General features: G+C 42.8%; 1 protein-coding gene across 1 annotated transcript; it reads left to right on the top strand.

Moving 5' to 3' along the window:
• Positions 1-13,446: 13,446 nt before the first annotated feature.
• On the top strand, positions 13,447-16,076 carry zgc:112001 (uncharacterized protein LOC550384 homolog). The gene has a single exon (XM_024378715.2). It carries the CDS (start codon positions 13,741-13,743, stop codon positions 14,623-14,625), a length of 885 nt encoding a protein of 294 aa, XP_024234483.1. The 5' UTR covers positions 13,447-13,740; the 3' UTR covers positions 14,626-16,076.
• The last annotated feature ends 1,250 nt before the right edge of the window (positions 16,077-17,326 follow it).

Raw genomic sequence — 17,326 nt, 5'->3', positions numbered from 1 at the left:
GCTCACATCGGACGTCCTCGCGCAGGCTGCACCGATAGTGGGCGATGAGGGCCCAGCCTGCTCCGGCTGCCAAGGTCTGGAATTCCATGGCGAATTCCAGGGCGAATTCCATGGCGCTCCTCGTCCCTTGCTTCAAATGAAAGAGCCGTTCTCCCGTCGCTCTACCTTCGGGCGGATGGTGAAAGACGGGTGATCTTCTGGGTGTACTCCTCCAACGCCGCGTCTCCTTCTCCCCACACGGCATTTGCATGAGACGAGGGTAGACACTCTCTCCCTCTCTGCACAGTGGCCAGGTAGAGGTCCAGTTGTAAGAGGAATCCCTGGCACTGTGCTGCCGTCCCATTATACTCCCTGGGAAGGGAGAGACGCATCCCACTGGGACTGGTTCTGGATGGGATGGGTAGAGCTAACCCCGGATGCGCTGGTCGAGGCACTGGGGAGACTTCCTGTCTCTCCCAGCGGTCCATAGTCTGGACAACGCGATCCATCATGGCACCAAGAATATGTAACATAGTCGAATGTTCCTGGATGCGTTCCTCGACTCCTCTAACCGGGCTCCCTGCTCCTGCTGACTCCATGGTTCGGTGTGTAATTCTGTCAGGTGTGTGTACGGGAGGCGAAGTCAGGTGCAGGAGAGCAGAGTGTAATAAACAGGCGCACTTTAATTCCGGTCCAAAAATGACAGCACATAAGAACAATAACGTACCAAAAACAGGAACATAGCAAAAGTATAGCACCTGAAAAAATCCACATAACAATAAACAATTACACACAAAGACATGGTGGGGAACAGAGGACTAAATACACACAGTAATTATGGAATGAAAACCAGGTGTGTAATGGAACAAGACAAAACAAATGGATATATGAGAAATGGAGCGGCGATGGCTAGAAAGCCGGTGACATCGATCGCCGAACGCCGCCCGAACAAGGAGAGGAGCCGGCTTGGGTGGAAGTCGTGACAGTTGGGACTGCTATTTGTACAGCTTTATGTAGACCCTAATAGTTTGTGGGTACCGATTGTCACTGTTATATTGCAATTAATGTATTGTTTAGTGTTGTGTAGTGGCATTGCTGGCATGCATCCCACTTGTTTTATTTTTTTTGCCCCACCAAGATTTATATGCTAAAATCGCCACTGGTCTGTCTGCATATTTCAAGACATGGCATATGAGTGTTCAGTGAGATATCCAATGGGTTGGACGATACTTTTCTCGTCAGTTAATCATCCTGAAAAAACATGTACTTAAAAACTGGGACTCAACAAATCCTCCATCATTAAAACAATGGAAAGATAAAAATGCTTCATTATCAAAATGTTGAAAGTGCGTGGGTGACGGAGAGAAACAAAATGGTGCAGTTTGAGGCCATGTGGCAGAGAGTGATGTAGGCGCTGGAGACATGGGTATGTGCAGGTAGGGCAGGGGTGATGTTGTGGATGTTTGTGAATGTTTTGTATTGTTTATATATATTTCTAAGATTATAAACAGTACCAGTCAAAAGTTTGGACACACCTACTCATTCAAGGGTTTTTCTTTATTTTCACTATTTTATACATTGTAGAGTAATAGCAAAGACATCAAAACTATGAAATAACACATGGAATTATGTAGTAACCAAAGAGGTGTTAAACAAATCAAAATATATGTTATATTTGAGATTCTTCAAAGTAGCCACCCTTTGCCTTGATGACAGCTTTGCAGAATCTTGGCATTCTCTCAATCAGCTTCACCTGGAATGCTTGAAGGAGTTTCCACATATGCTGAGCACTTGTTGGCTGCTTTTCCTTTCCTCTGTGGACCAACTCATCCCAAACTATCTCAATTGGGTTGAAGTCAGGTAATTGTGGAGGCCAGGTCATCTGGTGCAGCACTCCATCACTCTCCTTGGTCATATAGCCAAATTATATTTTACCTTTATTTAACTAGGCAAGTCAATTAAGAACAAATTCTTATTTACAGTGACACCCTACCCCGGCCAAACCCGGACAACGCTGGGCCAATTGTGCACCGCCCTATGGGACTCCCAATCACAACTGGTTGTGATACAGCCTGGAATCGAACCCGGGTCTGTAGTGGTGCCTCTAGCACTGAGATGCAGGGCCTTAGACTACTGCACCACTCGAGAGGTCTTGACCCCATAATTGGTGTCTGGGGTACTTTCTCATTAAGGGACAGTTTCCCGGACACAGATAAAGCCTCTAATTATATAGGCCTAACTGTGATCCAAATGTCTAACGTAAATAAATTTAATTTATTGTGACAATATAACTCATGTATTTATCTATATGCTACTATAATGTGTCCCATGTTATAGCCTACCAAGTGCATTTGACTGCTTGGCATATTGCTTGGCATATTGTTTACTCAATAACTTATGTGAACTGACGTACATGTACAGTCTAATCCTTTTCTGTACAGTGACTGTTTTGTCCTTCATGTGATTGAATAAAATTATATTCCTTACATGCTTATTGACAAAAGCAACATAAAGGTTGAGAATTAAAGAGATCCACTCCGGGCTGTAGTGATGTTGATATTAATATCCAGTAAGAATCTTTGTGGACTTTAATCTGTTACAATTCCATGTTGCACAATCACAAATAATAATGAGAAATGTATAAGTGTATGATGTAATGGCAAACAACAGAGCATATTCCATATGCTGCAAAAACACCCATATGTTCTCATTCTAATAGCTTATGCACTCACTCACTACCTGGTAATATTTTAAGAAAACCGTTACAAAAATACAAAACAATGTGTGTGATTGTTACATGCTGACCACACCACTCGCGTCGCATTCTCAAAATAAATGTACACAAACATGTTATTCAATCATTGCACCCACACTTCTCGCGCTTCACCGAGCGTCTGCGGAGCCAGGTGCTAAAACAGAACTTGGTTCTATTTGTGATGCTTAACGTGTTGCAAGCCCCACCTCTCCCATCTCCTCATTGGTTTTTAGGAGCATATACCCAAGTGGGTGATTGAAAGATGAACTGAGGTCCACACTCCAGTCCAGTTGGTAATGGTAATGCACCTTAAAGTTGGTTGCCAACCGCCATATAAAGTTGAATATGCCCAGTGTCAGTAAATGTCAACAAAAAAATGTAATTAAATTGTTGCCAGCAGCACAGTTACAGTCACTAAGGCTCTGGATAACATGAAAACAGACTAACCAGCTCTGCTGTGGTGAGAACCATGGTTAGTTATACAAATATTTGTTTTCTCTGCTGGTGGTTGCGTTTTCTCTGTTGTCTAGTTAGCTACCTAGCAGGCTAACGTTCATAGCCAGCCAGGAGTAGGCAAGCCCATGGGCAAGCCACTACTATACCAGCAGAGAGGAGCCCTTAAATCTACAGCTAACTGTGGCTGCTAGCTAGCAATCCAAACCACATTTCTCTAATCCACTTATTTAGCACAGGGCTCCTGTCTTTTGACCCAGTGTATCAGTATTCACAGTATTTCATACATAGCTAGCTATATGTTTAGTTCATTGACTAGTTCATTGACTCCTGTTGTCCTTCATTTACATTTATGTGTGGTTGGTCGACAGTATTGCACCACTTGGCTTTAGCCATTCGATTGTTGCATTTTCTTATCAGACAGTTTTATGTTAATGGGAGAATTTGAGGAGTGAGAGAGTCCTTCAAGTCAACTAACACTAATGCTAGGTAATGTGCTTGTCATTACCCACAGAATAAAACAAATAGAATAAGCTACATCATGACATGCTTACTGTCCTGTTTTATTTAGAGGAAAGAACTAGATAGTTAAACGAGGAAATGAACACACGAAATGGAGGAAACAGGCAGTGGTGTAAGTTACATCATTCTGTTTTATCTCTCATTCCCTTCCTCATCTCTTATGTTCCCTATTTTTGCTCAGCAACGTGAGGTACACTACCGTTTAAAAGTTCGGGGTCACTTAGAAATGTCCTTGTTTTTGAAAGAAAGCAAATTTTTTGTACATTAAAATAACATCAAGTTGATCAGTCGCCTCTTCACTGTTGATGTTGAGACTGGTGTTTTGCGGGTACTATTTAATGAAGCTTCCAGTTGAGGACTTGTGAGGCGTCTGTTTCTCAAACTAGGCACTCTAATGTACTTGTCCTCTTGCTCAGTTGTGCACCGGGGCCTCCCACTCCTCTTTCTATTCTGGTTCGAGCCAGTTTGCGATCTTCTGTGAAGGGAGTAGCACACAGCGTTGTATGAGATCAGTTTCTTGGCAATTTCTCGCATTGAATAACATTAATTTCTCAGAACAAGAATAGACTGACAAGTTTCAGAAGAAAGGTCTTTGTTTCTAGCCATTTTGAGCCTGTAATGAAACCCACAAATGCTGATGCTCCAGATACTCATCTAGTCTAAAGAAGGCCAGTTTCATTGCTTCTTTAATCAGAACAACAGTTTTCAGCTGTGCTAACATAATTGCAAAAGGGTTTCCTAATGATCAATTAGCCTTTTAAAATTATAAACTTGGATCAGCTAACACAACGTGCCATTGGAACACAGGATTGATGGTTGCTGATAATGGGCCTCTGTACGCATATGTAGATATTCCAAAAAAAATCTGTCGTTTCCAGCTACAATAGTAATTTACAACATTAACAATGTCTACACTGTATTTATGATCAATTTGATGTTATTTTAAGGACAAGAAAATAGCTTTTCTTTCAAAAACAAGGACATTTCTAAGTGACCCCAAACTTTTGAACAGTAGTTTGAATAGTATTCAACTGATAATAGCATTGACTATGTTCAAATGGGTTGGGTAAGCTACAGTGGCGTTTGCATGTAAATCTTGGTGGGGCATGCATGCCAGCAAGCCATTACACAACACTAAACAATACATTCATTTCACTATAAAGATAGGGTTTCACTATAACTGTTAGGGTCTATATAAAGCTACCCCAAAAGCAGCTTACTTTTCAGCACAATAGAGTGAATCCTTACCACTGCTATCGCTGGCTATCAGCGGAACCTACTCTGGCAGCAAAACAATTCATTCAGCCTCATTTACTTCTTTAAAAAAAAACATAGCTGATATGGGTGACTTGCTTTAACAAACATGGTTTCTACTGACAATTGAGATGTACAAACTATGGCATAAGGGAACGACAAGCGGATAAGAGGCAATCTGTAATTTCAATTAAGACATTATTGAGCGAGCTAGGATGGATGCCTTCGGCACACACACACACGCACTTACACACCCACACACACACACACCACAGACTTTGGACTGGTCAGAATTTTAAGTAGGCTTATTAACTTGTGAAGCTTATTATGTGAGCTTACTCAGAAACACTTCAATAAACTAGTATAGGCCTACTATTTATTTATTTATTTATCTCATACTTTTATAGCCTACTGGACTCATAGAGAGGTACTCTCTCAAGTTATCTTGTTGGGGCAAGTGACTCTTTGAACTTACAATGGCTGGCCCTAAGTTGTTATATTTTTTTATTGTGTTTTATGTTATTTGCCTCATGACTCCTGCATGCTTTGTTGACTATGAAGTTGCTTGTTTACCCAACCATGGGACAGACTACGTGTGTTCCCACATTCGGGACTCTGACTCTCTGTTGGTTACACGGACTCTTGGCCTCCCATCCTATTCTAACCACCTCTTGCCGACTTTGTATTCATGTTACCTGATGAATTGCTGTATAATATGATCTTAATGTCATAAAAAAAAGAACACCGCAGAGCAGTCCCTGTCCATGCCCTGATTGTATTACTGCTGATGATATCTGGAAATGTGCATGTGCATACTGGGCAATCTACTGTTGCTAGACCCAATACTGAGTTTTCTGCACGTTAACACTAGAAGCTTATTACCTAAAATGTATCAATTGAAAGTGTGGGTTCACAGCTCCAATCCAGATGTGTTGGTCATTACTGAGACTTGGTTAAGAAAGAGTGTTTTGAACACTGATGTTAACTTTTGTGGTTCTAACCTTTTTCAGCAAAACAGATTTTCCAAAGGTGGTGTAGTGGCAATCTTTACCAAGAAACACCTTCGGTGCTCGATTGTCTCCAGCAAGTCTGTTGCTGGGTGGTATCGTCCACCATCTGCACTGGCCTGTACCCTACCTTCCCTAAACTCTCTCCTGACCCCTTACACTAAGTCTGAATTTGTCCTACTAGGTGACCTAAACTGGGACATTCTTAAACCCCCTGACCAAGTCCTAAAGCAATGGGACTCCCTAAATCTTTATCAGATTATTATCAATCACACAAGTTATGATTACAAACACCCAGAAAAGTTCTACTCTCCTTGATGTTATCCTCACAAATAATCCCGATAGGTATCAGTGTTGTGTTTTCTGTAATGACATTAGTGATCACTGTTTTACAGCCTGTGTTCGTAATGGCTGCTCAGTGAAACGACCTGCCCTGATTTGTCATAGACACTTTAATGAGCAAGCCTTCCATCATGACCTGGCCTCTATAAATTGGTATAGAATCAGCTTGATCCCCTCTGTCGAAGATGCTTGGACCTTCTTTTTTATATTTTCAGTGGTATTGTTAACAAACACGCCCCCATAAAGAAAATTCTCATTAAAAACAGTTTCATCCCTTGGTTTGACCGTGATCTGTCAGAGTTACTCCACATCAAGAATTCCATTTGGTGAAATGCTTGGCCCACGCATACTCTTGGCTGACTGGCTCTCGTTCAGGCAAATGAGAAATAAGTGCACTCAGGCTATCCAGAAGGCCAAAGTCAGTTACTCAAAGGAGCAGTTCTCTCTCTCTGTGGGTCTAACCCCAATCATTTCTGGAAAACAGTTAAAGACCTGGAGAATAAACCCTCCTCGTCACAGCTACCCATGTCCCTTAATGTTGATGATGTGGTTGTTACTGACAAGGAGCACATGGCTGAGCTCTTTAATCACCACTTCATTAAGTCAGGATTCCTATTTGACTCAGCCATGCCTCATTGCCCGTCCAACATTTCCTCATCTCCGACCACTTCTAATGCAACTAGCCCCGATGCTCCTCCCTCTTTTTCCCCTGCCCTGCTACAAAGTTTCTCTCTGCAGGCAGTCACTGAGTCTGAGGTGCTAAAGGAGCTCCTAAAACTTGACCCCAAAAAACCATCTGGTTTGGATCCGGTCTTCTTTAAAGTTGTAGCCCCTATCATCACCAAGCCTATCTCTGACCTTTTTAACCTGTCTCACCTCTCTGGGGAGGTTGCCATTGCTTGGAAGGCAGCCACGATGCATCCTTTATTTAAAGGGGTAGAAAGAGCTGATCCTAACTGTTATAGACCAATTTCTATTTTGCCCTGACCATCAAAAGTGTTAGAAAAACATGACAATAATCAACTGACTGGCTTTCTTGATGTCAATAGTATTCTCTCTAATATGCAATCTGGTTGTACAGCCTTATACTCAGCTGGCCCCTCCCTGGATTTTGTGTTAAACACTCTACAACAACACTTTCTTAGTGTCCTACAAGCTTTCTGTGCCCTTAACCTTGTTCTGAACACCTCCAAAACAAAGTTCATGTGGTTTGGTAAGAAGAAGCCCCCTCTCCCCACCAGTGTGATTACTACCTTTGATGGTTTAGACCTTGAGGTAGTCACCTCATAAACGTACTTGGGAGTATGGCTAGACAGTACACAGTCCTTCTCTCAGCACATATCAAAGCTGCAGGCTAAGGTTAAATCTATACTTGGTTTCCTCTATCGTAATCGCTCCTCTTTCACCCCAGCTGCCAAACTAACCCTGATTCAGATGACCATCCTACCCATGCTAGATTTACCATTCGGCCATAGGCCAGATTTGCCACCAATTCTCCTTATAGTGCACTATATTTCTCTGTAAACTGGTCATCTCTGTATACCCGTTGCAAGACCCACTGGTTGATGCTTATTTATAAAACCCTCTTAGGCCTCACTCACCCTATCTGAGATACCTACTGCAGCCCTCATCCTCCACACTCAACACCTGCTCTGCCTGTCGCATTCTGTTAAAGGTCCCCAAAGCACATACATCCCTGGGTGGATTTTCTTTTCAGTTCGCTGCAGCTAGCACCTTCAACGATCTGCAAAAAAACACTCAAACTGGACATCTCTTCATTCAAAGACTCAATCATGGACACACTCTTACTGACAGTTGTGGATGCTTCACGTGATGTATTGTTGTCAGTACCTTCTTGCCTTAGTGCTGTTGTATGCCCGTGCAGGTCCCTGAAAATCTCATCTACAAAGGATTGGAAGACTGATGGAGCATTTATTAACCCGTACGGCATGACGAGATACTCATAGTGCCCAGATGTAGTGCTAAATGCTATCTTTCACTCATCCCCTCCTTGATTACGCACCAGGTTGTAAGCACTCTTGAGGTCCAATTTTGTGAAGAAGCACGCCCCGTGCCATGACTCTGTTATACTGGCTATGACAGGTAGTGAGTAACTGTATTTTACCGTGATCTGATTCAAACCTCGATAGTCAATACACGGGCGCAAAACTCCATCCTTCTTCTAAACAAAAAAGAAACTAGAGGAGACAGGTAAAATGGAAGGCCGAATGTATCCCTGTCCCAGAGATTCGGTGACATATGTTTCCATAGCCTCCGTCTCCTCCTGGGACAGAGGATACACGTGACTCCTGGGAGGTGCAGCATCTACCAGGAGATTTATCGCACAATCCCCCTGTGGTAATTGGGGTGGTAATTGATGGGGTGGTAATTGAGTCGCCTTCTTTTTTACTGAAGGCGAGTGCCAAATCGGCATATTCGGGAGGAATGTGCAGGGTGGATACCTGGTTTGGACTCTCCACCCTAGTGGCACGTAAGGAAACACCTATACACCTCCCTGAGCACTGACAGGACCATCCCTTGAGAGCCCTCTGTTGCCACAAAATAGTGGGATCATGAGAGGCCAACCAGGGAAGACCCAACACAACAGGAAACACAGGAGAGTCAATCAGAAAGAGACTAATTCTCTCCTCATGATTCTCCTGCGTTATCATATGGAGTGGAGCGGTGACCTCCCTGATTAGCCCTGACCCCAAAGGATGACTATCTAAGGCATGTACAGGGAATGGAACATTAACAGGAACAATAGGGATCCCTACACTAAGTGCAAAGGTACGGTCAATAAAGTTCCCAGCTGCGCCTGAATCTACTAGCGCCTTATGCTGGGAATGCTGGGAAAACTCAGGAATTGCTATATACAACCACATGTGTGCAACAGGGAGCTCTGGGTGAGATGTGTGCCTACTCATCTGAGATGATCCACCAGTGCTCCGCCTGCCACCTCTACTCTCTGGGGAACCTCCCCAGCACCGACCAGCAGTGTGTCCTCTGCGGCCACAGGTTGTGCAGGGAACGGTCCGCCCTCCGGTCCCCCTCATAGCAGCACCTCCCAGCTCTATCGGTGTAGGATCAGAAGTGCTGGGGGGGGGCACTGACGGACCCCGATCGGGACGTCCGCGGGAAGCCAACAGGTTATCTAGCCGGATGGATAAGTCCACCAGCTGGTCCAGGTTAAGGGTGGCGTCCCTGCAGGCTAGATCCCTACGAACGTCCTCACGTAAACTACACCTGTAGTGGTCGATCAGGGCCCGCTCATTCCACCCGGCAGCCAGAGTTCTAAAGTCCAGAGCGAACTCTTGATCGCTCCTCATCCCCTGTCTTAAATGGAACAACTGTTCCCCCGCCGCTCTCCCTTCAGGGAGATGATCGAAAACCGCCCGAAAGAAAATCTTCGTAGTTGTCCAATGTCGGGCCTTCTACTCCCCAGATGGCGTTGGCCCAGACCAGTGCTTTTCCAGTCAGGCAAGAGATGAGGGCGCTCACTCTCTCGCGTCCTGAAGGGGCCGGCTGAACAGCTGCCAGGTAGAGTTCCAGCTGGAGTAGGAACCCCTTGCACCCGGCAGCCGTTCCATCATACGCTCCCGGGAGCGAGAGCCAAATTCCACTGGTTCCTGATGAAGGAGGGGTGGACATCAGTGGAGGTTGTTGCGTGAGCTGGGGAGGTGCTCATGGGTTAACCGGAAAGCCCCCTCTCTCCCATCGGTCCATGGTTTGCAGCATGCAATCCATTGCTGTACCGAGACTCTGTAACATGGTCGCGTGCTGCTGAACACGCTCCTCCATTGTGAGAGGAGGGCTGGCTGTACCTGCTGACTCCATAAGTGGTGCGTTATTCTGTGAGGGTGTTGGTGAATGGGAAAAAGCGGAGTCAGGCGCAGGACACATATATGAGTAATAATCCAAAAATGTACTCAAAAATAGAAGTAATGTTCCAATCAGGAAAAACATCATATTCCCGAGTACAAAACACGAACCCACATAACAAACAATAAAGCACAAAACAGAGAGGGAAGCAGAGGGTTAAATAAGGAACAGAATTAATGGAATCTAAACCAGGTGTGTAATAATTAAGACGAAACAAAACGAAAATGAAACATGGATGGGTAGTGACTAGAAAGCCGGTGACGTCGATCGCCGAACGCCAACCGAACAAGGAGAGGAACCAACTTCGGCCGAAGTCGTGACAATTGGGATGTTTTTTAAGGGCAGGGACTGGGAGACTAGTCAGGAGCGAGGCAAAGATGAACCGACCAAAATACAGAGAGATCCTTGATTAGCAACCTGCTCCAGAGCACTCAGTACTTCAGACTGGGGCAAAGGTTCATATTCCAACAGGGCAACAATCCTAAGCACACAGCCAAAACAAAGCAGGAGTGGCTTCAGGACAAGTCTCTGAATATCCTTGAGTTGCCCAGATGAACCTGATCTAACATCTCTGGAGAGACCTGAAAATAACTGTGCAGCGATGCTCCCCATCCTACATGACAGAGCTTAACAGGATCTGCAGAAAAGAATGGGAGAAACTCCCCAAATACATGTGTGCCAAGCTTGTAGCGTCATACCCAAGAAGACTTGAGGCTGTAATCACTGCCAATGGTGCTTCAGCAAAGTACTGAATGAAGGGTCTGAAAACTTATGCAAATATTTATTTATTTTTCTAAAAACCTGTTTTTGTTTGGTCATTATTGGGCATTGTGTGTAGATTGATGAGGAGTTTGATGTGTAGATGTGTAGATTGATGAGGAGATTGATGTGTAGATGTGTAGATTGATGTAACACAACAAAATATGTGAAAAGTGAAGGGATCTGAATACACTCTAAAAATTAGGAGTTCAACAACATCCTCAAAGTTCATCGAAGAACCTTAGGGTTCATGGCACTGAACATTTCCCCCAAAAGGTTATTCCAAGAACCCCATAGAAGTTGGGGCTCATCGAGGAACCTCCTTAGTTGGTGGGGGTTCTTGCAGGAGCCTAACTACCAACTACCAAACTACCAAACTACCAAACAGAAACATTTAGATTTTAATTTGAAAGGACAGCAGGTGCAGGCACTTAACTGAAAAATGTGAAGATCTCAGTTAAAGTTATGGTTTTTCCCCTGTGTGATCTAAATTGATATTGTTTTAATGATAATACTTTATATCTTTTCATATTTCTAAAAACAGAAAATGGACACAATTCAATGGATATCAATCAACAGAGGTAAGAAGATGTAGACTAGCTGTATTGGCTGCAGATGACTGAACTGCTTACTTTTGTGTCTGTGTCTGCAAATATACAGACGAGGACGCATATAAAGGTATGTCAATTGGAATTGGTATGTTATGCAGAGCACATTTACCATCCTCCTCCCTTACCTCTTCAATGAATATCCCATAGGCCTCTACATTATGGACAAGGTATGTGTATGAAAAGCATTATCATAACAGTTTTTTTCATTCATATTTACCACAAAAACCAAGGTATGAATACTGTCGTGTGATTGTTTTGTTAATCATCTGTTAATATTTTTCGTATTCACAGACTTCACCCTCCTTACACCTCTGATTAATATAACAGGAAACCTGTTCGATCACCATGCACTGCAAAATCATTCTGACTATGTATATGGAGAATCTAAACACACAAGAGGATATAGCTGTCACGACTTCCGCCGAAGTCGGCTTCCCTTCCCCCCAAAGGTTTTTGAGGAACCATTAAAAGGGGGTCTTTGAAAAACCATTGGCCCAGCATCGTCCAGGTTTTGGCTGGGGTAGGCCGTCCTTGTAAATAAGAATTTGTTCTTAACTAACATGCCTAGTTAAATAAAATTAAAAATTAAAATAATATGTAGTGCTTGTGAAGCATTTGTGTAGTGCTTATGATACCTTTATGTAGTGCTTATGAAGCATTTGTGTAGGCTATAAATCCTTTATAAGTTGTGCTTCCTTTAAAGTGGGAACCACATTTGTTATGTCAAATGTGGGAACCACATTTGTTATTTGTTGTATTCCTTGGCATATTTCAAGACAATGTCAATGATCAGCATGGCCATTTGTTTTAATTAGTGGAATTTTCGGCCACTGCCTCCTGGAGAGCTATAGCTAAGCAAAACCAAAGTAGACAAATTGGTTGAATGGTTAAATGATTTACGTGCCTAAATAAACACATACTTTGTAATAATGGAGATGTTTGGACTGAATGGGTCAGTTCTGCAAGTTTTTCAATTAGACCTATTGTTTAAGAAAATCCAAACTACAAACTTTTGTTAAGATTTCTGAAGTGATGATGTCATTGGTCTAGAACAAAACTGTAGACCTGATGTTTCTATGTTTTTATTGTTTATAAAAAGAATAGGTTCCTGTAGTAACCTTTAGGGGTTCTTTAAATTGAAACTGTGGGGGAACCCCTATAAGTTCTTCGAGGAACCATTTAAAAGGGTTTGTTAAAGAACCCGTTTTAATGCTTCCTCGAAGAACCTTTTGAATAACCTTTTGGGGTTAATCATTTTTTTTAAATAATACCCCCTCCCTATATATTTTTTCATATTATTATTATTAATAATAATAATACGCATAACAATAACCCAATATTTTAGTTCTCAGTGTTTATTATGATTTTAGTGGCAAAGCATAATTAAAAAATCGAAATATGAGGTAAACTTCCTGCAGAGCCTCAAGTCCTCTGGTGTGTTGATGTTCTCCGTATCCATAGTCAGAATGATTTTGCAGGGCATTGTGATCGAACAGGTTTCCTGTTATATTCATCAGAGTTGTAGAGAGGGTGAACTCTGTGAATCCAAAAAATAGTAATTATACAGATGATCAACAAAACATGCACACAACAGTATTCATACCTTGGTATTTGTGGTGAATGTGAATGGAAAAAACGGTTTTGATCATGGTTTTCATACCCTGTTCATAAGGTATAGGATATTCATTGAAGAGGTCATGGAGGAGGGTGGTAAATGTGATCTGCATAACATACCAATACCAATTGACATACCTTTGTTTGCCTTCAACATATTTTTATTGCCTACATATTCTTTCCTCTTTACGATTTAATTCAGAGAACATTTGGTTAAAATATTAGATCCAGGCGCCTGCGTAGTAGCACTGTACTGCGGAGGGAAATCCCACTCCCAGTTCAGATGTGTGTTGGGGGCGGTTGCTGTGAAATGGGGGTCCTGTAGCCGATGTGTGTGAATGTAGGCTAATCCTGCGTGTGTGCTTGAACGTGTATATTATAATAGTTCGAAGTATTAGAATAGTCCGGCCTACATACAAACAATATAAGTATTTTAACCTAGTAGGCTACCATGGACAGTATGTGCGATTTTATGTTTTATAAATAGCATATGCATGAACTGCGGTCTCATTGAAGGACACGAACGAGGGGCATTAGTAAAGCAATCGGACCTCAGATCATCATGTCTACGTCGGCTACGAACAATGGTAGACTCCATACGGACGAGAAATGCAAACAGCGAAAATACCAATCTTTTCTCTTCTATCAGGCCGTGCGAGATCTAAAGCCTGTTTGGATGTTGGAGGACATGCGGACAATGGAGACTTTTTACTGGGAGGAAGACGCCAGCCAGAGATCCTACACTCCCTCGGAGGCATTGCTGTACGCTATCGTACATGACCACCAAGCCTACGCTCAATACTTGCTCAGTCATTACACCGATGAAGCACTGGCCATGCCCGGCGAGCGCTTTTGCTGCTGTCCATCATCGGCCCCGCATTTGGCGATGGCTGTCAGATATGACAGACGGGACATACTAGGTCTCATATTGCAAGAAGCGCATCGACTACCTAGTCTGCGGTCATATATGAACCGAGGCGGATGTTTTCACATGGAGGACGGTAAAACTCCATTGCATCTGGCCTGTGAGCTCCTGCGCTCAGAGTCCGTTATTCTGTTGTTGGGCAACGGCGCCTCGCCACAGGCAGAAGATCAAAACGGTATGACGCCATTGGATGTCATTTTGGAACAGCTGTGGGACTCCAAAGTGAACATTGGGCCCAAAAAGCTGTGTCTTGACAACTTGTTAATGTTTATGCCAGAGATTCGTTTCAAAATGAAGAGTGCGCTCGAAGGAGACCCAGTTTGTTGGTCCAAAGTCCTAGGTGAGGACAAATTCAAATACCTCGTTGGACAGAAGCCAGCTCCACTGTTTCTCATGGCTATGCAAACAATTCTGAGGCAGCTTCCACCAGAGCAGTTCCCTGACAGCCTAGATGAGCTTCCCATACCCTCCTCATTGAAACCACTACCCTGCAAACAGCTTGGACAGCTGAAAGTGTTTTAAACGTGTTTTGACAAGTTTTAAAAAACTGTCTACATTATGTATTTATATGAATGTTTTAGCATGATTAAGATATCTGTGTGGTGAGCATGTAGGCCCTATGTATTGTTGTGTCAATACAAACCCCTTGTATGAAATTAAGAGGCTATAAGAATGGGTGCTAATTATGATAATATCTGTGATTCAAGTTTCATATGAAATGAAGAGGTAATTGTGTAAATTATTTTTATTTGATTTTTAAACCTTTTTATATAAGTTGTATGCAAATGTCTCAGAGTGGAGACTACAGTATAACAATATATTTTCATTGCTGTGCTGAATTTTACGCTTTTATAGCCTACAGAACAAAGACCATGTGTGATTGGTTATCTGTATAGAATGATTACCTCAAATATGTTTAATAACTTAATAGGAATTATGATCTAGGAACTTTTAAACATGTTTAAAATGCCACTATCAATTCCATTATGCTTCTCCAGTGAGCGCTTTCCTCATTATCCACATAATACTCAAGAGAAAAGAGAACTTGAGAAACAAATAAATCGAAACTCGCTTCATTGTTGTTTCTTCTCTTCAATAAGTGACAAGCTTATTGATTGGTATCTTTCCTATTGCCTTAACTGATTGTTAGATCATTTGTAGTCAGCAGCAGCTCCGCTCTATGCCGGCATACTGTGGCCTAGATGTGTCATAGTGCTGTCAGTGTTTTGTTTTAAAGCTCTACCATGCCACCGAACACATTCAAATTCCCTTTATAAGCTTAATAAGGACTGTTTAAATGCCCTGTATAAGCTTCATAAGGACTGTTTAAATCCCCTTTATAAGCTTAATAAGGATGGTTTAAATGCCCTGTATAAGCTTCATAAGGACTGTTTAAATCCCCTTTATAAGCTTAATAAGGATGGTTTAAATGCCCTGTATAAGCTTCATAAGGACTGTTTAAATCCCCTTTATAAGCTTAATAAGGATGGTTTAAATGCCCTGTATAAGCTTCATAAGGACTGTTTAAATGCCCTGTATAAGCTTAATAAGGACGGTTTAAATGCCCTGTATAAGCTTCATAAGGACTGTTTAAATGCCCTGTATAGGCTTCATAAGGATTGTTTAAATGCTCTGTATAAGCTTTATAAGGACTGTTTAAATGCCCTGTATAAGCTTAATAAGGATGGTTTAAATGCCCTGTATAAGCTTCATAAGGACTGTTTAAATCCCCTTTATAAGCTTAATAAGGATGGTTTAAATGCCCTGTATAAGCTTCATAAGGACTGTTTAAATCCCCTTTATAAGCTTCATAAGGATTGTTTAAATGCCCTGTATAAGCTTTATAAGGACTGTTTAAATGCCCTGCACAAGCTTTATAAGGCCTATTTAATTAAACATATATTATTACAAGTCATATTGGCGTGTGTCACAATTGGCTAAGAGACTAATAAAAGCCTGTTATAATACCCTTATATACCCTTATATAGTCAATCAAATGTATTTATAAAGCCCTTTTTACATCAGCCGATGTCACAGTGCTATATTGAAAGCCAGCCTAAAACCCCAAACAGCAAGCAATGCAGTTGTATACGCACAGTGACTTGGAAAAACTCCCTAGAAAGGCAGGAACCTAGGAAGAAACCTAGAGAGGAACCAGGCTCCGAGGGGTGGCCAGTCCTCTTCTGGCTGTGCCAGATTGAGATTATAACAGTACATGGCCAAGAGTGTCAAACGTTCATAGATGACCAGCAGGGTCAAATAATAATAATCAGTGGTTGTAGAGGGTGCAACAGGTCAGTACCTCAGGAGTAAATGTCAGTTGGTTTTTCATAGCCAAGCATTCAGAGTTAGAGACAGCAGGTGCGGTAGAGAGAGAGTCGAAACAGCAGGTCCGGGACATGGTAGCACGTCAGGTGAACAAATCGGGTTTCCATAGCCGCAGGCAGAACAGTTGTAACTGGAGCAGCAGCACGAGCAGTTGCACTGGGGACAGCAAGGAGTCATCAGGCCAGGTAGTTCTGAGGCATGGTCCCAGGGCTCAGGTCCTCCAGGAGGGGAGGAAGGAGAGAGAATTAGAGGGAGCATACTTCAATTCACATAGGACACCAGATAAGACAGGAAACTCCAGATATAACAGACTGACCCTAGCCTCCCAACACGTAAACTATTGCAGCATAAATACTGGAGGCTGAGACAGGAGGGGTCAGGAGACACTGTGGCCCCGTCTGACGATACCACCGGACAGGGCCAATCAGGCAGGATATAACCCCAACCACTTTGCCAAAGCACAGCCCCCACACCACTACAGGGATATCTTCAAACCACCAACATACTACCCTGAGACAAGGCTGAGCATAGCCCACGAAGATCTCCCCCACAGCACAAACCCAAGGGGGGTGTCAACACCGACAGGAAGATCACATCAGTGACTCAACCCACTCAAATGACGCCAAAGGGACAGTATAGAAGAGCACCAATAAGCCAGTGACTCAGCCCCCGTAATAGGGTTAGAGGCAGAGAATCCCAGTGGAGAGAGGGGAGCCGGCCAGTCAGAGATAGCAAGGGCGGTTAGTCGCTCCAGTGCCTTTCTGTTCACCTTCACACCCCTGGGCCAGACTACACTCAATCATATGACCCACTGAAGAGATGAGTCTTCAGTAAAGACTTAATGGTCGAGACCGATTCGCCGTCTGACACATGGATAGGCAGACTATTCCATAAA

Source organism: Oncorhynchus tshawytscha, linkage group LG18 (assembly GCF_018296145.1).
Source record: "Oncorhynchus tshawytscha isolate Ot180627B linkage group LG18, Otsh_v2.0, whole genome shotgun sequence".
Classification (NCBI taxonomy): domain Eukaryota; kingdom Metazoa; phylum Chordata; class Actinopteri; order Salmoniformes; family Salmonidae; genus Oncorhynchus; species Oncorhynchus tshawytscha.
The sequence above is the reverse complement of the archived record's forward strand: the minus strand, read 5'-3'. Positions and strand labels throughout refer to the sequence as shown.